This window comes from Antrostomus carolinensis, unplaced genomic scaffold (assembly GCF_000700745.2).
Source record: "Antrostomus carolinensis isolate BGI_N321 unplaced genomic scaffold, ASM70074v2 scaffold43071, whole genome shotgun sequence".
Taxonomy (NCBI): domain Eukaryota; kingdom Metazoa; phylum Chordata; class Aves; order Caprimulgiformes; family Caprimulgidae; genus Antrostomus; species Antrostomus carolinensis.
In genome coordinates this window covers 803-22,903 of record NW_010295830.1, presented here as the reverse complement: position 1 = coordinate 22,903, position 22,101 = coordinate 803, and the positions used below count along the sequence as shown (strand labels likewise).

General features: G+C 35.9%; 1 protein-coding gene across 1 annotated transcript; it reads left to right on the top strand.

The window, feature by feature from the left end:
- Positions 1–3,525: 3,525 nt before the first annotated feature.
- Positions 3,526–21,145, top strand: LOC104520049 (contactin-1; the record flags this gene model as incomplete). The annotated part of the gene is made up of 11 exons (XM_029087495.1): positions 3,526–3,665; positions 7,549–7,721; positions 9,609–9,704; positions 10,666–10,872; positions 12,078–12,174; positions 12,330–12,511; positions 13,672–13,796; positions 15,768–15,885; positions 17,481–17,631; positions 18,114–18,241; positions 20,939–21,145. Coding segments are annotated over 11 exons (1,624 nt in total), but the record flags the coding sequence as incomplete, so codon positions are not given.
- Positions 21,146–22,101: the final 956 nt, after the last annotated feature.

Here is a 22,101-nt window from a genome sequence, read left to right as displayed (position 1 = left end):
CGTTATCTGGGAACAGGCCGGGCTCGGTCAGCAGGTGGTGAGCAGTTGCACTGTGTACCACTCATTTGCATATTTTCTTACTGTTATCATTATCACTACTATTTTAATATTAGTATTATTTTAAGTTTTCTTTTATTTCTATTATTAACTTGTTTTTATCTCAACGTATGAATCTCCTTATCCTTGCCCCCTAATCCTCTCCCCTGTCCCCTGGGGGTGGGGGGAAGTGGGTGAATGGCTGTGTTGGCTGCTAGGCAAGGGTGAGCCCAGTGAAACTATCACAGATGGCTTGAAAATTGTGGACTTAGGTGGTTTTTATTGTTATTTTTAGACATCCTTTTGGTATCTTTTCTCTGAATGTGTTAGTTATTTTATATTATGATCTCTCACAGGCTTGTGCAGGGCCATAAAAGTGTACTAATACAGTTTTGTAGCTCATCTGCAAGTAGAGGTAAGGCTTTCAGATGTATCTGTCTTACTTAGGCAGTGGTTCACTCAGAAGGTGGAAGCCTATGCCCCTGCTCTTATTGCACTCTTTGCACCTGCACAGGTCTTCATTGGTGAACAAATTCACCTCACTAAATTGTCAGAAAGCTGGAATTGGATAGATTTCTACTCTCTTTAGCTTTAGCAGCTACGTAAGAAGTCAGACAAGCATGAGCGGTGTTGCAGAAACACCTAGAGAGAGTATGACACTGGCCAGTTGGGGAGTATAGCTTGGAGAAGGTGTGACAGGGCCGTTGGTTCTTATACAGAATGATCTCATCAGCTATGTAGAGTTTTTCTTGTACTTTGAAAAGATTAACTAATATATTTTAGCACTGTTGAAAAGTCTCAATATTGTTTGCAGAAATCACTGAAGAATGCTTCAAATAATCAGAGTTATAGCTTTTAAATTATACTTTTTTTCTGAAGATGACAACTTTTTCTCCAATTAAAAATATAAATCACGAGAAATGTACCCAGAAAATAGGGCAGTAAGGGTGTTTGAGAGGTCATGAAGACCATCCTCATGTCTCAAGGAGGACCAGAACAGCTAAAACATGCTCTTCTCATCCACAGTTTGTCTAATGCATCCATTTCCTTGTTCCTTTCCTTCTACTTTTATTTCTCCCCTTTTTTTTTTGTACAACTTCAATCAACTGATCTTTTCCTTTGTACTTCTAGTCAGCCCTTCCTCAGTCTCCAAACTTATTCGCACAGACATGGTACTTCTCTTAAAGTGTGAACATTTCTTGCTGATCTTTTCACAAACTCTTTCTCTTCCCTTTTCTCCTCCATACTGTTCACATATCACTGGTCCACACTCAGCTTACGACTGAGAATGAAAGGTTTATTGGTTGCCACACCTGACATGCAGTCTGCACATCTTTTCCTGCTCAACCAGACATCTGAAACCAGATTCAGAATAGATTGCAAAGAAGGAAAAAAATATTAATAATAATTATAATGCATATTTGATAGGTGTGAGAAACAGTCACTAATCACTCAGTATGATTAATAGTAGTGTCAGCATTAAAAATGCATGCCATGAAATGCCAAAGTGGTCTGTAACATCGCTTGAATCCTAAGGTGGAAAGAGTTAGCAGCATGATATGGCTCTATATGTTAGAGGCTGTTGTTATTCTGTATTCTTGGTTAAGAACTGCACAGAAACTCTTGTCAGGTTTGTGACTAAGTCCAGGCTCTGAGCATATATTTGATTTTTGCCTTTTCAGCCTGAAATTGCTTCTTCTTTTAATCTGGCAATATGTAGATTTTTACATTATGTGCTTTAAAATATCAAAGAAAGCAGACCACTTTTCAAAACCTCTGCCTTTCTTTCTAGTTGCTCTTCTTTGCTTCTTTGAGAGGCGTCTCCTCTCATTACATGAATTAGCTTTCAAAAATGAAGTTGTCTGACCATTCTTGTCGCAGCATAACAGAGCTTTCTGAGTCTACTCCTGTTCCTAAGGGAAACAGCAATTTATTTTTTTCACAAACTAGAACTGAGAAGGGAACTTACTTTTTATCTGTAGCCAGTTTTCTGCTAGTCCTGCAATCCAGTGTCTATCTGTGACTATGGAATTTAGGAACAATAAAAAAAAATCTGTGTAAGGATTGATTTATATATATATATACACAATATTTTAATACTGACATAATTTATGTTTTTTAGTTATATAGATAGATTCTTCCTTCTCTCTTAGTTTTTATAAAACCTACCTAATTTAGTCTAAAATGTTTTAAAACCAAAGGCAAGAATTTTAAGGGAATCAGTACAAAAGCATGACTTGATTATGGACATTCATCTGTTACATTGCCAGTTTATGTCATGATCTGTGAAGATTTTTTAAGTGTAGCATTACAAGACATGTAGCAGATTTTTTATGGACAATAGAGATACTATTGCAAAATGTTAGAATTTTTCCATCTTTAACCATTACTTTGGGAAATTTTTAAGCTAAAAAGATTGAATGGAAAGTGAACCTGGTAGCAGTCATGTACTACTTTGCTTTTCCTATGAGTCTGCTTACATGTGTCCATACTGTCAATTCAGTCTCAATAGACACCTGTGAGAATTCGACAACTGTGTTGTCTAAAAGTTTTATCTATGCTGAGCACACACCATCTTCTCACAGTGCCATTCTGTACCTAGAGTGCACATTTGCTATTTTCACAGAAAAAAAACCCAACAGTTACATCCTGGATTTGCTGAGCAGAATTTTCCCATATTGTTCCATGTGCTCCTAGTTTTGTGTTTACAGATCCCAAAGAGCAGTCTTGTATGCTTGGAGGAGATAAAGGAGAAGGGAATGCAGACAGGGCAGGCAGAGCCTGCAACCTGTACATCATCAGAAAATGGAGGATAAAGATTTTTTAAAAATCATTTGTTGTCAAACCTGTTTGAGATTTATTTGACTTTACAAACGTAAATTATTTTTGAGGCAGGGCTTTTTTAAACTTTTATTTTGGAAGAGAGAGAGTAACATATACATACACCTAACCTAGAAAAGATGTACAGAAATGTGTTCTGGAAACAATGTAATTCTCAGCTGTGATCTCCAGCATTAGTTTTTCTTTGTCTGATGCAATTAAGATTCTTTCCAACTGTATAAAACAATCAGAGCTGATAAGATTATAAGATAAGAAACAATGTTTGGATACATTTTGTTTGCATCTGTTTAATGAGGATTCACTGGCCTCTGTGAAATAGGTTTGTCTCACTGCATTTATAAAGGACATATCTTCAGTTCATAGATATCTTCATCAAATAATTGATGATGTCAGTGGAGAAGGCAGAGAAGTAGTTTTACAGGAACATAGTTTAAATTACTTTTGTTCTCAGAGGGCAGGAATGAAGGAAGACTTAGTGAAGGAAGAGCAGAACTTCTATTGTCAGTACAGGTCTGGTTTTGTTGATGCATATAAAACTTGATTTTTTGATTTTTCACTATTTAACCTTCACATTCTGAATGCTGAAAGTGTGGTGCAAATTCATTTTCAGTTTGCCTACTAGTTAAAAAGTTATTAATTTCAAACTCTGTTTTTTCAGAGGAAGGAAACAAAGGTTATGGACCCGTTTTCGAGGAGCAACCCATTGATACAATCTACCCAGAAGAATCTTCAGATGGACAAGTTTCAATGAACTGCAGGGCTCGAGCAATTCCTTTTCCTACTTACAGGTAACATCTCTTGTTTTCATTTTCGGGTCTTATATATTTCTTAGTGAGTGTTTCAGGTTGTGGTATTAAATGATTGACTGTCTTAACAGGTCAATACTAAGTCTTCAAGTCAGGAACAAATTGGGAGATCTGCAATTTTTGAGTAAGAATCAACCTTGATTCAATCTGCCAAAATGTCTAGACAGTGTTGAAAATTTTACATTGTTTTATAAGTTTACAGCTTTTCAAAGGAGTACTGATCCAGATGCAAAACAAAGCTAACTAACAAAAAAGTGACCTTTCAAAAATTATTAAGAGACTATCTTTCTAGCTTAGGTTAAGGACGACTGTGGTTCAAGTCCTTGCTCTTCTTGATTCAGAACAGCTTTTTTATCCTATTTTGCTCTGAAAGAAGAACTGGTTGTTTAACCTGCATGTTCTACATCCAATGTTGCTTTTCTGTCTGCCATATTGTAGAGAGACACTCACAAATGTATCAGCTCTGCTACTGAAGACATGAAAAACTTTCTTCCAGGAAAAATTTCTACTAGTTTTAGCAGAGATTCACACATGTGACCTCTCACAAAATTGTGTTGTTATTAGCAGAGCAATTCTGTTTCGTTGTGGGAACTTGGGGCATCTGTATAAGTTTTTTAGCTACGATCTACTCATTATGTACAGGGAAATGTACTTAAGATTGTTATTAAGACCATGACTAATTTATAGCCTAATCATGGGCAGAAAACTACTGTCATCATACTAAGGGCAGACAGAATTTCTTGCCAGCAGAAGAGATCCATTTCATTAAGTTATCCTATGATCCTATGATCTGCCCCTGCTACTCATTTATGCATCTTCCTAAGCTCTAGCTTCTAAGACAGTAAAAGCAATTGAGTCTGCTGGCCACTCTTTTAAATTTTTTTACAATATTTTGCTCAAATATGGTATTATTCCATAAAAACAGCTTAACTAGTGTTCATTGCCTTTTTTAAAAATATGCTTACAGGTTGTCTGCATGTACAGAACCACTTGTGATTGAAGGATTTGAGGAGAAACTAGAACACCACTTTTGAATATGAACCCTGGCTTTAGTATCTTTACAAGTTTTCTATATGGCATTTTACTGTTGCACTTGTTTTCTCTCTGCATGCTTGGAAAGGACTGGAAGTGTGGAGAGATCAGATACACTTAGATTCGGTACCCTTCTGCTATACTTACCCATCACTTCCAGTCTGTCCAGGGACTGCCCCACCCTGTTTGCAAGACTAGGTAAACATACCATCTGTAGAGTGATTACAAACCCTACATAAATTTCAGCATTCTTCTTTACTTGTCTGCAAATTCTGAACTAGTGATGTCACTCTGAAAGAATTGTCTCACACCTCCAGAGCTCTTCTGTCTAGGAACAGATCTGACAATTATTGCTGATAGATGATGTGATGATAATTGCAACACGGGATAGGGCCACTTTCCTTATTTCCTGACATCATTATTTTAGTCTGCCTCAATATATTGTCTTCATTTCTTAGCCCTCCAACAGTTCATGAGCCAAAATTCTCCTGTTTCAGAGGCAGATAAGTCCTTCCCGCTGCTTTTGTTCTTTCTGACCATTCACCTTCTTAGTCTTCTTTTAGAAGTTCTTTATTTTCAGTGTTTGTTAAGCATTGATACATTCTCCCTTCTGTATCTGGTGGTCCTTCACCCTTGCTAGAGTTCAAATACTCATTTGAGTTTCTGGGAATCTATTTTTTTCCCTAGTCATTGGTGGAGCCTTCAACACTGATATGAAAGGCAGCAGACTTTCATGGGGACAAGATACGAGTCCTTTAGTCCCAATCCTGTCTGCAAATCATGGACCTCAGATTACTGTGCTGTTTCTCCTGACATGACCTTTTATGCACATACATACTGGTGATTACCAGTGACCTTTTTCTGTAGCCCCCCTACCATCTTTCAAAATTTTTTAGGTCTATTGTGGTTCTGGCATGTCTGAGGTTTCCTCAAACACCTTCTCTTTCTGTAGTCTTCCTTCAGATATTACCTCTTGGATCGACCCTAACTCATCCATAGATGTCTTTATATGTATGTTCCTGCAGTTTCGCATCTCATCTGGAAGAAACTCAGACCAGCCTTGGAAAAAGAGAAGAGAGATAGATAACTACACATTTTACTAATACATCTTCCCAAGCTTCTGGGCAATTTATAGGAAAAAATTGGTTCCCAGCTCTGAAGGGAGACAACTTCTTTTCCATTTAGTGCATCTGATCGGGTGTCACAAGGAGTGTCACGGGATGTCAGAGTCATCTTACTCTGCATTTTCATGTATGAGAAACACTATACATGTGGGAAGTCCAGCTGAACGTGGTGAGAACTGCCAATGGGAATGAAGTTACTTACAAACACAGTTTTTGTGGAATGGAGGAGCTGCCATTTAAGAGGGGAGGTTTGAGCAAGCAGATCGCATGACTGCTTGATGTGCACTCACTTGAACCATCTTTGTTAAGGTTAATTATTTTATACTGCAGAGAAAAGTTGTTTTACAAATTGATACAAATAATACTGTACTTAGAAAAAAATTATGATGTATCATAGAAACATGATTGTATTTTGATTCTTAAATTAATAAATTCAGAAGAAAACAATTTTTAACGTGTTTTATTTTTTAATTCTTTCTCCTCAGTTACACATTTTGTGCAATGTTTTCCTAATCTCTTTCATTACAGCATAAACTGACAGTTATCCTAGGTGTTTCTGAACAGGCAATATTATTATTTGCACTACAGACATGTAGTATATCTCACAAGACTGAAGTAATACCTCTAAAATCCTGATATTTACTGTGTATTGAAAATCTTGACATTTCATGATTTATTTTTAATTTATTTTTTATTAATACCACTTTTATTATCATTTATTTCTATGTCAATTGCAATTTTAGCTTCCAAATGAGTATTCTGTGTATTTCAGTACATCTTCAATAAGGAAAGAACACATAGGGTATGTGCTTTCATTTTCAAACACTAATGCTTATCTTTACCTTGTGACCAAAAATTATTTACACTGAAATAATGTTATGATCTTTAAGTTGCATCTTTCCTATTTGTGCTCAGGAAACGTGCAGTTCCTTTCAAAGAAGGTTATGCTCTCCCCCTTGTGGACACGGCAATAGATGGAAATACAGATACAAATCATTAATACTGGATCCCACTTTTTAACGTTGTTGAACTTTGTCCTTTAACTTTGCTGAAAGCAGTAGAAGTCAGTAAGGGCCAGACCTGGTCCACAGAGTTCCTCTCATAAACCCTGAAATCAAAGTTACTCAGTGAACTGGCTGCAGGGTTTTACAATAATTAAGGTGTGGATCTCCAGCAGTTTTCTGAATGTAGGAAGTAGATTTTAAATCAGACGTGCCACTGTTTTTGCACTGAATTCACTGGCATGTTAGACTTTATGCAACATTTGCATCTCCTAATGCAAGTTTGCGAAAAGCTCTTGAAAATGTCATTAGTCCTTTAAAGATACTTTAAAGATGCAGAGGGAGTATTTTCTTAGCCAGTCTGGCCTTAGATTATTTGAGGATATGTTTATAATCCCAGTGCTTGATCACTAGCTAGCTCACTCACAGCCAGCTCAAGCGTCCTTAACTACACACCTAGCAATCAAGTTTTAAACCTTTGTCACATCTCTGAGAAGTCTGAAGCAGGCTAAGACTGTTATGTTTAAAAGACCCGTGAAGTTCATCAAATCTGTGACTCTTGCTGAAGAAAACCTTAAAATATATAGAAGTGTATTAATAGCTTCCTGTAGAGTTTATCACAATTTATGAGTTATTTTTCAGGTCATATTTCTTACCAGATTTGTTTTTCTGAGCCAAATCTTATGTCTGGCTTTTCTTTTTTAATAGGTGGAAACTCAACAACTGGGATATTGATTTAACAAAGGATCGCTACAGTATGGTGGGAGGCAGACTTGTTATCAATAATCCAGAGAAATCAAGGGATACTGGAAAATATGTCTGTGTAGTGTCGAATATCTTTGGAACTGTCAGAAGCAGTGAAGCCACTCTGAGTTTTGGATGTAAGCTGATACTTAGGTCAAAATGTAGAAATGTTATGGTTAGCTTGAAATGTCCAATGTTTTATACTTCATTGTCTTCTGCGAACATGTACTGTAGCTCTGTTACTCTCTAAAAACAGTATTTTAAGTGCCTTAGTCTGTAGAGATCAACACAAACTAAGTTTTGTAAGCATTTTATATTCTTTAGCATTCAGCTGACATGTCAATCTTCTTGGTTCCTTGGCTTTGATTGCAAAACCCGTCTGGTCAAATAGCGTATTCTTACTAAAGTCAGACTGATATATTTAATTTATTTTTTATCAAAGAATAATATTCCAAATTAATTGGGAGCTAGGTGTGGAGAACTGAGTGCATTCATTGCACCAAGGCGCAGGGTATAATAAAAAAAAAAAAAATCAGAAATCCTTAGAATGGCCCATTACAATGCCTACCATTTAGGCATTGATTCAGGCAAGATCCAGTCACTCACTAAAAGATCTGTAGTTACTTCTGGTCTGTTCGAGCAGGATACACATTACTATTTCAGAAGCTGGGAGAGTCATCTTTCCCTGGACACTGACATAGCTCTGCTAGAGCATTTTTCATGCATTTGACAAAGCATGATGCATTTGCTTCCTAGATTCTTGTAGTCATTCAAGTCTGACAGCTGTGGTTGTCCTCAGAGGAATCCTTTACCTGTACCATATTTCATAAATGTAGCAGTTGTTACAAATGTAAGGAAGTAATTATTTTTAGGTAATGCAAAGTGTCTACTGGATCTCTCTCACTGTATGTTGCAATTTACAGTAGTGAATAGTCTCTGTTTAATAATAGTCTACTTAATATCTTTTTGTATGTAGTTCTGTCCTGTTTTTTTCTTGATTGTTTCTGGCTGGCTGCTCTTGAACTTACGTTTTCCATAGATCTCAGAGCCAGCCTTGGTAATTTAGTAGAACTGTATAGCTGCCTGCCATTGAAGAAAGGTGAAGTAATCTGAATGAAGTTGGCTTAGATGATTTCTGTGGTAGAATATTGCATTCAGAGGCTGTGCACTTGGCTATTACAGATGTATTGTTTGCACCACAATAGCATTTAGAGCAGGACTCCAGTCTCAGTGTGCTTTGTGACATGGAGAAGCTTCTCAAGATGTTTCCTGCCCCAAGATGTTTATAGTTTAATTTCAGACTGGATACACAAAATGAGAGTGAAAAGAAGCAAAGTACAATTATTGACCTATGCAACTGTTGTCTTATCACTGCAGACACTATTACTGTTCTCCCATAGTCTGTGGGATGATATTTAGCTCCATGAAGAACTTGTTTCTTTATCCTTTCACAACAGTCCCTTTACTATGCTGCATGGAAGTTGGTCTAAAGGGGGTCAGTTAAGTTTTCTCCTGGGATCAGAGCCACTTCTGTCCCAAACCTCTGGCCCAAAAGATGTGTCTGAGCTAGCTGCTTACCAGTCCTTGGCTGCTGGAGTTCTCACGGGGGGCACTCAGGTCATTTTAGAGAAGCCACTTTAAATCACAGTAAAGAATTAAACTCATATTTTGGAGAAGCCAGATGAAAGATTACCTAAAGTCCTTTTCCTTTCTCTTCCTGGGTTTCCTTCTTCAAATGTAGATCATCTGGTTACTCTTAGGGATACAATCTACAACTTTTTTTTTTTTCTTTTTTTTCCTGGCATTTGCAATTATGGTGACTAAAATATTATAAAAAATTAATTGCATTTGATAATAGCAAAGTTTAAATGAGCAAAACTGGCATTATGGGTTCACAGGTATCTGTCTAGCTGCCAGATATTGTATTTCTTTGTTCATTTCTCCAGGGCTAAAAATAATAATAATAAAAAAATTATTGTAGTGAAAATCCCACAGTTTTTCTCCCTTCCATTTTTTTAAACTAGATCTGGATCCCTTTCCACCTGATGAACGCTATGAGGTTAAAGTGCGAGAAGGTGTTGGAGCAGTGCTTCTTTGTGAGCCTCCTTACCACTACCCAGGTAATTCAGATCAAAGAGCTTCTTTTTGAACTGCTTAAGAGTGCAAGGCAACATAACATTTATTTTTATAAATTTCATTTAAGTTTACTTAAACAGTAACTTTTATGTAGCTTGCTAACCATTTAGATTATGTTTTCATTTGGAGTATATGCTTGTAGTTGACCGTATGTAAAGGAATTTGCAAACAGTATTTGGTATTTCAAATAGCATGAATCAAACTAATTTGGATAATGGAGGGGAGGTTTGGCCTAATATTCAAAAGACCTACATACATGTCACTGTGTCACTGTTATCCTAGACTTTCTATTGGCCTTGGACAGGGCCCATCTTCATTCCACCTAATGAAGTCACCACAACAGAAATTATGACAATGAGGTGATTTGCGATCTGGAAGTGCCTTTCTCTCAGCCTTAGCTACTGAAGAGTTCTGCAGGGATTATGCCCATAAACTCAAGCATCTGCAGTTCCACTGGAAGATGAATTTAGCTGTTAGCATCTCTTTTACCTGGCAAAATAGGATAACATTTTAGTTTCCATGCTCTATGTCTAAGTATTGCAAGGAAATGAAGTACTGAAACATATTTCTAGTTAAAATTTCTAGCTGCAATACTGACAAGGGCTTCCCAGCTTCTCAGTTGGGTCAGGGCAAGACCCAGCTGCCCATCTTCTCCCACCCCACTCTGGTTCCTGTGGGAAGGCTGTGCACAAGGGGAGCTGTGCACACTGTAGCTTGGTCCACAGTAATCCGCACCCATGGCAGTGGTACCCCAATGTTCAGTGTGGACGGATATTAGCTGACTGCCGAGACAGGTATATTCTTGCTCATGTAGCTGCCTCTTCCAAAGAAAAGATCTATAAGCTAGCAGTCAGGGTGACATAATTTATATGCAGACAGTATTCCATGGCTTAAGTAGCTGGTAGTACTCTTTTTTCGTACTGACTAGAAAATATTTTCCTCCAGATGATCTCAGTTATCGCTGGCTTTTAAATGAGTTCCCAGTATTCATTCCTTTGGACAAACGACGATTTGTGTCACAGACGAATGGCAATCTCTACATTGCAAATGTAGAAGCATCGGATAAGGGCAATTATTCATGTTTTGTGTCCAGCCCTTCAATAACGAAGAGTGTATTCAGTAAATTTATTCCACTTATTCCACAGTCCGATCGTAAGTATTTATTGGAAATACTTATATACATGCAATGTTCTAACCTTATTTTAATTTTGCTCCTTCATAACTACTTTCAGCTCTGTGAGGAGAATGATATGGCAAGTTATAATGGCTGTTGCACAATGTTGTTTAGTTTTCCACACACAGAGGTCCAGATCATTCCCATCCCCAGTGAAAACTCTGTGAAAGAAATCTCTCTGCGTTCATTCACAAATTTCCTTTCATATCGAGAACAGAGTTCTCATCCACAGAGTCCTCATCTCTTTTATGTGATAAGCCCCAGTACACATTCCAAAATCATTATTATCTTTTCTAATCTTGGCATTGGTTCAAAGGGGCAATTAGTTTCAAAGCAAAAACTTTATGTAAATGTTGATTAACAGCTACAGGAATTATTTTTTTTTTCCCAGGAAATCACCCATGAAAATGGAAAATCCTTTTCTCCTGTTGAAATTTCCTATCCAATGGTGGCCTAAGTGCTTTGTGTCTCATGAACAATCCCCTAAGCCATCTATGTGGCTTTGTGTCACTAGATTATTCTCTGCAGATTATTTTCTTCATGAAAACTGCATGTTTTCCAAATGATAACCAAGTTCCCTTTTGCCACGTCAGACTGTCAGTCACTAGAGTCTCATAAATGGATCATCAGGATTTCAATGCCCCTTTCACCTGTTAAATTTTCCATATTACAGTGAAGAACTGTGATTGAATTTGAGTAATTAAAAATCAGTGATCTTTGTCCAAATTTTCCATGGCCAAGAGGAGATCGGCCAAATTTCCATGGCCAGTTAGGCTGTAGATTTGCTGGCTTTAGCTCCTTCATACCCTTACTAAGACAATATTGAGCTTTAATTCACAATAATACAAAATCCATCCAGTAAAAGCATCTGTGGAAAATAAAGACTCGGGCTTTTGTCTACCCACACACACAGTACATCATCACATTTCAAATGCAAGCAAATGAGTTTACCTTGAAGCATTGTGCTGTAAAAAATGTTAGGCATTACCATCCAAAGATAACTACTTGCTGTAATTCTGCCTTCCTATTAAAAGTTCAGTGCTAAATCAGACTTCATGGATGGCCATGCTATTTATTCATTGTAAAGAAGAATTTTGTCTGGAATTTTAAGAACATTTTTTTTTAACTCTGGAAGTTTTAATTTCTGCCATGCCTTTTCTGAGAATCTTTTTTTTCATGTTAGGTGCAAAAGTATATCCTGCTGATATCAAGGTGAAGTTCAAGGACACATATGCTCTCCTGGGGCAAAATGTGACACTGGAGTGTTTTGCTCTTGGGAAGTAAGTATGTTTTGAAGTTATTGTAGAGCACTATTTGCTTTCATATTCCAGGGAATATGGAAATACATGTTTCATCCTTAAACATTTTTTTGTAGTCTGCAATTTAACAGCCAGTTCTTGACATGCTGATTTGTACTTTACTGTATCTTTTCAAGTCCGGTTCCTGAACTCAGATGGAGTAAATACCTTGAACCCATGCCAGCCACTGCTGAGATAAGCATGTCTGGTGCAGTTCTTAAGATCTTCAATATTCAGTATGAAGATGAAGGACTTTATGAATGTGAAGCTGAAAATTATAAAGGAAAAGATAAACATCAGGCAAGAGTTTATGTACAAGGTAGATAGAACAATTTTATTTTTCATGATCTATGTTGCTTTTACTTATGTTGGAAGTATATCTGTTCTCACACTTGATGCCAGTGCTGACTCATTGCATAATCCTGGCACACTGCTGTTCAAGTTAATAGTGTAAAATGAAAACTTGTGCACTGAATGCCAGGTATGACATTTGTGTATCAATTGAACAACTACTCGGTTTGTCTGGTTACGATAACTGTATATACACCTTGACAGCAATGTCTCTTGTATTAATATAATTATGTATAATGTAAATTAAATACATTTAGAGTACCTAAAGTGAAAGAACAGCCAGGAAGAAAAGTAGACCATTAGATTTGTTATGCTTTCTTGTTTCCTCATTTCCTTTGTATTTTCTAACTAGTTTAGCTCTCTTCTTGGCTACAATCAGTTCTTGATTCCTTAAGCCTCTATCTCTTCCCCTCACGCATTTGGTTAAATGAGGAACCAAAAAATTGTATCTTATTGCTCGTAGCAGAATCATCCCAAGTCACCTCACTACCTGACTGAGACTTATGCCACAAAACTGTGACATGAAAAGATCGTACGTAACATCTGAATTATGTCCAGAAGATTTCTGTCTCTTTTCATTGACTGTACAGAACATTCCTGGGTTAAAATCCTCAGTTAAGTTCTTGAACTTTGTTGGGATAAATTCAGAATTGGTTATTACTAATTGTTATAAGTAAAGCTATTAAATAGATTCATTTGCTTAGTAAAAACTGGGACATTTTCAATATTAATTTCTTACATACCTTCTCTGGACCAAGATAATTTTTTCTTGGAGACCCTTTCAGTACATAGATGATATTTTACAATTTTATGTAATCTATGTAATCCTTTTTAATGGAGTTACTGAATAATTTCCACAGATCAGTGTAAGCAGTAACTTCTTATATATTTGGACATTCCTGAAGCATTATTTCAGTTTCATATTTTCTTCTAATAAAAAATAGTTCAAAGTTATTTTGAGTCTGTGTGGTAAGACAAAAACATCATTCTTTCTGTGCATTGCTGAGTTATCATTACTTTGTGTGGCCTCTGGAGTATCATGGAAAAAGCAGTGGAATTAATAGATTGTAATGCTAATTTAATATGTGTCTGCTGAATTTACAAGACATCACATTTTTTATTCTTCAGCCTCTCCTGAGTGGGTCGAACATATCAATGACACAGAGAAGGATATAGGCAGTGACCTATACTGGCCTTGTGTAGCTACAGGCAAGCCTGTTCCAACAATTAGATGGTTGAAGAATGGTGCCTCGGTAAGTATATTGCCATAGTCAATGCAGGGTTGATTGGCTAGCTGATGGAAATGATTTTTTGAAACATGCATTATTAAAAGGTTAAAAGAAAATTAATTATAATGATACAAATATTTGCTGATTCAACTTGCATTAGGGATTAAAATCTACTTTTTAAAGTTTTATCTCAGTCTTCTCTTCAGTTTTGAAATGCATTTCTTCAAGTTGTGTAAAATTAAGCTCTGAGTTATGAACTTGACTTTTTGCCACATGCTTGGGAAGTGGATGCCCTTTTCTCTCCAGGCTTTTATAAGTAAATGCTATCTTCTTCTCACTGGATAAAAAATATCTATTAGCTTCCCTCTAAAAATAATCCCTTTTACCACATTACACACGAGTGTGTCTGAAAATATAAGAAAAAAAGGAAGAGAAGAAAGAATAATTTTAAATTATTAGTGGTGTTCCTATATCATGTACTTTTTCATACTTTTTCTAGCCACAGAATATTGTAAAGTTCCATTATTTTAGGTGATGTGAAGTTTAAAAGAGGATCATTTGATAATTTAAGTGTATTGCATTTAATATTTTGTTTAAATTAAGTAGATTTTCTGTCCAGGCATTTCAACAACTTATTTAATATCCATTACTTATACTGTATGATGAGCCATTAAAGAGCAAATTGAATAGAAGAGGGCATAGTGTAATGTTGCATTTGTTCAGCTGTGATGACACTGATCTTGGCAAGCAAACAAAAAAAAGACAATGACACAGCGTTGTTTTGGCTGTGTATCTTAAGAAAAATATGGGAGGTTGGAGGGAGAACAGAGATATCGCCATCTGCCATATGGAGATGGCTTAAACCAGAAAAAACAAGTCTCTTTTCTAGCTTCTGTAGTTATTAAAAACAAATTATTTAGCAAATGAATTGCTTGATGGTCCCCACTGAATTTGGCTTTCCCTGACAAAATCTGCATACTGGATTGCAGAAATCAGTGTGCCATTCTCTAGTAGCACACCAGAAGATAATGCTGTATGTTAATATTACAAGATGATTTCCAAATGGAAAATAGCAAAGATATTTAAATTGCCTTGAGAATATAGCTTGCTCCTAAATCAGATAATTTTTAATTAGGTATTTTATTTAGTACAAGACAAAGATTTCTTGTAGAAAATCTGATTTAAATGTTTTTCAGTAAAACAGTACAGGAAATATGATTAATTTATTATTTTTTAAAATAAATAGTATTCTTTTAATCTTCCACTATTCCTTGCACTGCAGTTGATTCATGTACTAATTTTAAAGCTTTTCAGCTTCATTTTCACAAGAAAACAGAATTTATTAACATGATCTTTCAAAAACCTATTGAAATCTATTTGTAATTTGCAACATATCTCACCACACTGTCCATTTTTATACATATTTTTTTTAGATCAAGCACTTCATTTTGATTTACTAAATTTTCTTTTGATATTAAAACAAAGTAATAGAAAACAGTTTATGCTACCTTCCAGAAGAATCTTCTGAAAAACTACCTTATTGGGACTTGCTTTGACCTTTTACTATTGTAAACAATGTACATACAATATAACATACTGAACACTGACCATAACAAAACAAAGCTTATGTACATAAAATGATTTTAATTTCTTGGTTCTTCCTTCAGAATCAATAGTGTTTGCATTGTTATGCTAACAGTGGACTGAAGAATAGATATGTCTAGTGCCATTCAGCTATTAATTTTCCAGAAAAATATCAATCGACACTGAATCTTTATTTGAAAAAGAAGGTGAACACATTGTCACGAAGACCGAAGTGTAACATGGATACAATAAAATCTCATTGGTCCTTGAATGTTGTGTGAGGGGTTCTCTTCCAAATATTGTCACAAAAAAAAAAAAAAAAAAAAAAAAAAAGAGAAGTGTGAATGGGAGTGAATTCTTCAGCATATGTAGTCTATATGAATATCTTGTTTTGTTGATTCTGTGTTTTAGTTTCGGAAAGGTGAACTAAGAATACAAAGTCTGAGCTTTGACGATGCCGGCATGTACCAATGTATAGCAGAAAACACGTATGGAATTATTTATGCAAATGCTGAACTGAAGATTGTGGGTCAGTGGGATTATTTGCTCTATTTACTATTTCAGGTTTGAGTAAGATAACAGTCATATTTGCAAACCTTGTTTGGTAACACATTCCTGTGAGTATAAAGCTAAGAACCCTCACTGGATCTAGGTGAGGTGGGGTTTAGTTCAGCTCCCTAGCTGGGTTTTGGCAACAACTTGAGGAATCAAGTTACTAATTTATGGGGAATGTTTGCTGCATTATTTCTGATGTTTGCTTGCTGCTGTTACCCCTCAGAGGAACTAGGGCACAGATTCTATTAAGTGCTTAGAGTTGCTGTCTGCCCTCTCAAGCTTGCAAAACTGGTTGAGAAGTGGATTTTTTGCTCACCTATGCTCACTCTCCTGTGGGGCAAAATCTGCTTGTCAGTCAGCAGGCCTTTGAAGCTCTTCCTCTTCACTCTCCCCTTTGCTTCTACCTTCTGCCACTCATTACGACCATCTGCAATGCTGTGTGCAATATAGCTGCCCCGTTAGATGGATAGATGTAGTTACTAATCCATTGTGTTTTCCTAAGGAGCATCCTGTTGCAAGCTCACCTTTCAGATCCAGAGTGCTCAGGCTTAAAACAATTTCTGACATTCTTGCTGGTGTCATAAAAGCAGGCATAATGCCTGTACGACTTGGCTTGCATAGGAGATTTCCCTGCAGCAGTTACCCTGGATTCTTTCCATCTCATGCTTGCCTCCAGACTTTCCCAAGGGCTATTCTTGAATTCCCCAACCCATTGCACAACAGCACTTAATCCTTGACTGTTCTTCTGTTACTATATACTCACTACCAGCTTGGATTACCCAGAAATGAGTACTTTTTGCATGCATATTTTCAAAATTCAGTGTTGGTAAGATGTGGATGTTTATAAGACTTTTTCTCTGTACTGCTGTACTTAACTAATAGCCCTATTTCCACAAGCTGGGCACATACTTGCTGGCATGATTAACAATGATGGTACGCCAAGAAGCAAGATAATTGAAAATATTTTTTTCTTTTATTTGGTTACAAATAAAGAGAAAATTAGTAAGCAAAGGTCTGACCTCAGATACATGTGTGGTGCTTCCTACAGTCATTTTGCATTACTTTTGTACATCTGAGTGCAACTAAGGCCAGTTGGCCAAAGAGAAGACTACAAAGAGGAAGAAGGTCACTTGCTAGAGGGGGTTAAAACCACTGAAAAATAAACCCAACTATTATTTCGAAGCATGATCATATGATCAGCTTTTTACAGAAGTTGAGCTCTAGGATTCTAAATTGTATTAGGCCTGATCAGAAAGCCTTTGAAAGGGAAGAACTTTGTATTGATTTCTGCCGATTTTGGTGTTATTGGATTAAATTTAGGTGGAGGTTCAGAAATCAACAGAAAGAAACCTCTAGTGTAACACAGCATAGAACTACATAATGATTTATCTTTTAGATCACCATTTACTTCTCACCACATCTCTGTACTGTTACTGTTTTCTCACTGGTCTGAATAATGGACACTTGTATACAATTCAGTAGTTCTGTCATTTAACTTCATGATGCAAACAAATTGTATTCTGCAGGAAAATCACTAACAGCAGTACTTGTGTTAATGTTTGCTTTCAGCTTCACCTCCTACTTTTGAACTGAACCCTATGAAGAAGAAAATCCTAGCAGCTAAAGGGGGCCGTGTAATCATTGAATGTAAGCCTAAAGCTGCTCCTAAGCCAAAATTCTCGTGGAGCAAAGGAACAGAATTGCTTGTAAATGGGAGCCGGTTAGTATTGACTGTTAGTGGACACTGTGAATCTTAAAAAAACCTGTTCTATGTTTCTATTTATCCTGTAGACTAGTTCTCACTTTTGCAGATTTCAGGGGCAGGAGAATGTGTAATTTCAGGAAAATGGGATGCCACAATGTTACTAGCAGTGTGGCTCCAAATAGCTAGCAGGGTATCCAACTTCAGACAGTCTGTTTGGTGCTGTTCACATTTCAGAACTGAACTGGATCACAAAACTATAAGAAAAATACTTGAATTACTAGACACAAATAAAATTACACTCTCTTGCTCCAGCAATGGGAGGCATCTAATCATACCACAGTCTATTTAAAAATTTTTTACTGTAATGCAGTAGTTAGAAGTGAGCTTCCAAGAGGTGTTTGTGATTTGTCTCTTTACTTACTACAATTCTACTGAAAATATTGCTTTCTAATATAAAAACCTAATTTCTCTTGCTGTATTTTTTCCACTTGCAATAGCATACGTATCTGGGATGATGGGAGCCTGGAAATTATCAATATCACAAAGCTGGATGAAGGTCGTTACACCTGTTTTGCAGAAAATAACAGAGGAAAAGCTAATAGCACTGGTGTTCTAGAGATGACAGGTAAATCTATAAATTGCATTAGTTTGTTTCAGGCAGAGTCCCTTAATTAAAAATCACTATTTTTTGTTCCAGCATTGCACTACCTTTACAAGACATTTTATATCTTTCCTTTTTTTAATTTAATTGCTCATTAAACAATGAATTGAAGCATATTGCTCAGTAGAAACTGTTTGCACCAGTTCTAAGACTGTATTTCAGTTTTCAGTGATGGTTTTTCCATATGAGATTATTAAATCTGATCCATTAAACTGACACATTTTGATGCATTCATTCAATTTGGTAGCACTCAGGCTAAGGTTTAAATCTGAAACCATGACTCAAACAGAAAAATGGGATCCTTAGTGACCTTCCTTAGTTTTACTTTTCTTTTTTCTTTTTTTCTTTTTTTTTTTTTTTTTTTTTTTTTTTTTTTTTTTTTTTGCAGGGTTAGCAAGTGTGAGAGAGCATTGCAGTTAAAAAAACCCATGCGATAAATTTCTGAGATAGGGGCATATAGCCGTATGATTGCACTATTAAATTCCCTTCCTTTATGGGTATTAGTATTTACTGATTGAATACTGGTATTGTATATTTGTATTTGTATATTTTAAAATATATATTTTAAAATATACAAAAAATTGTATATTTTAAATCTGATGTCAAATTAAATAAATAGCTGTAGAATACAGACAGGAAAGATGACATTCATGAACAGCTATGTCTATCAAGTATCACTAATAGTAGAAGAGTCATTTATCAAATACTTTTTTAAATGTCTGTTCCAGAAATCATGCTGCATGTGGCAGCTGACTGCCACAATATTGAAGTACTAATGTAAGAATTAATCTGTATCATTAGATCATATGAAAGTATTTATCTGGCTCATTTATTATACCAAATTTATTGTACCTAATGAATTGTAAGACTTTATTTTGATGAATCAGTTTTTTTAAATATTTGCAGTTACTTTTTATCATCATCTTCAGTTTTATATGTCTTATATATTAACCTCAGGCATTTAATGATTTTCAAAGGTTATGCAAATAAATATTCATCCTCTTAATAGTCATAGCATACCTTCTGAAATCTGGAATTTTGCATGCTATATGTGTTTAAGTGAAACACTTAAACTGTATGTTTATAACTCTTATAAACTAGGTATAAAGAATCTTAAAATCTTGGATAATTCTGTTCTGATTCATCTAAAAAGGAAAACCAAAAGACTAAGACATTTCCCTTGCATTACAGCGGAAACAGAAGGGTCAGATGACATATCTCAGAGTTATTTTCATACTTCTGACGATAATGAAGGTTGATGAAGAATGCTTTGAAAATGTTATTCCAAAGCACATTGTGTGGCCCATAAAACTTCTCAGACATTGTGCATGACTACAGGAAATTAAAAAGTTAAATCTGAAGCTGACAGGCACTGTAAAGTCTGGTGGTTTTTCCCACACACTGTTTGTTCACTGCCCCTGGACCACTCTTTCAGCAACTTCTTACACTGGTAGAGTACTTTATGTAAACATTTAGAAAATCACCGGTGGTAGAACCGAATGCTGAATGTATAGGCGCAGTGCTAGAATGGAGCAGTGAGTATCCTAAGTGTGTGTCCATAGCTAGGACTTTAGAGATCAGATGTTGACAGATTACTCCAGTGCACTATGAGATACTCCATTCTGCAAAAGCCAGTAGTTGTGCCATCCTCATAGTCTCAGTATTGAGTTTTAGATTACTAGAGCAAAATCTGTGGGAAGGTTTATCTCCAAGTCACATGGATGAGAAATTTTGTGTTTATTGCTGTTCTTTGTATGGTGGAGTGTAGTGTGGCCCTTGGAGCATGCACAAGCCTCCTTCTTAACTAGTGGCAATAGCTCTTTTCTTATGGCTATTGTCTTCCAGGTTTTGTTACCCTACTCCCACTCTCATATTGGTGGGAAAGACATTATATGTCATGGCATGAGGAAAATTTTCTGTGGCTTTTTGGTTTATGATAATACTTGAAGGAAAAAGAACAGGTCTTAGTGGTCCAGTGAGTCTTTCCAGAACAGTGTTTCTATTTGTCATGTGAGCTTTATGCATGTACCAAGGTCTCTAACAAGCATCATGAGATCTCTGTCTTTTTTTGTTTCTATAATAATAAGAGACATTGTGTGGGATATACAGCTTTCTTCCTTTTGTTGTGTTATTTTCTTTTCCTTTCCACATGTAGCTATTTGCATAATGTGTTACGCATCCATTATATTGTTTCTCAGTAGATAAATTAAGATCTCAGTACCTGCAATGCTCTAATGGAAATCTGACTCAGCCTGACAACTGAGTAGCACTTTCCATTCATTAAAGATACAGGTTTTAAAACATAAGAAATATAATTAAAACAAAAAATGCAACACAAGTCACATAAGATTTATCATCTGTCTTCTTTCTACCCGAGATATAGTCAATGAATAAAAATAGCTTTAAATAGTCAGTAATGTGATTCAGAGACTGAAACATAGGTATTTTCAAAGGACAGCTAAATAGAAGATAGGTGTTTCAGTTGTAAAAGGTTTCCTTTGTTCTATTTAGTTTGGTCCTTTGAAATGTAGCTGCATGAATAATGCATAAACCAGAGTTTGAGGGAGTGGTTTAATGTATAATCAGAGTTATGGAGCTGAGCTTACATTTGGATAAACATTTATTTATTGGAATTTTCCATGTTTGCTGTTAACTTCACAGAAGCTACAAGAATTACTTTAGCTCCGTTGAATGTTGATGTCACCGTTGGAGAGAATGCTACCATGCAATGCATTGCATCCCATGATCCCACATTAGACCTGACATTTATTTGGTCTCTAAATGGCTTTGTAATAGATTTTGAGAAAGAGCACGAACATTATGAAAGGAATGTTATGGTAAGATACTATAGATCCTTATTTAATACGTGTAAGCCAAATTTTCTTTATTGTGAATAGCTGTCTTCTTCTGTTTTACTTTTTCTGTTGTGTTGGTTCAGGTCTAGAAAGATTTATATTCTTAGCAGTAGGCTAAGAATATAAAATATCATTACAATTCAGGCACCTTACAGATCTGTAGTCACTTGCAAGTAGATACCTGATCAGATATCTGTATGGACATAAATATTTTGGTACCTCAGTTAAATCCCACTCTGATTAATAGTGAATATAGTTGGTAAGTAGGTATCCTGATCGTAAACAGGGTGCAGATTATCTGAAAAATGTGTGCATATGCAATCATTTTTACTTAACCATGTTTTTCTCATCAGCATTTCTGGAATTTGGCACAAGACTGGACCAGATGGTGGGTAGGAGTCAAACAGTCTGTAAACACTGAGCAAAAAGAGTTTGTGTGAAAACTAAACAAGTTAATACAAAGACATTCATTTTGGCACATAGAAAGAGGAATCATAGATCTTTCATATTTGCATGTATGGTTATCTTTTTACAGTATTCTATTGGGCTTACTCAAAATTAATACCTTGAGTAGAAATCCCTTCTTGTTGATGGCTAATCACATGCTGATTTACCTAATATTCAACAAAAACCTCTCAGTGGTTGCCCACATGTATATATATATTTATTATCTTGTTCTGGGTTTAAATGATACAAAAATCCTCAAATTTGGATACTTTTTTTTTTTTTTTGTAGAAGTATGCTAAGATCAACTGAAAACATTGAAAACCAAACACATAAAGCCCTTTCTTCAATAAACCTCCTGAAAGTCTATGTCCAAACTCAGTAGGAGAGTACTAAGCAATTTACAGTGTATTTTGTGTTGCCTCAGGAATTACAAAATATGTAGATCTTCCCCAGTACACTAGCATCATGCAGAACAATTCCTGCATGTAACTATTAAGCTACCTTTTGATACATTTATCAGTA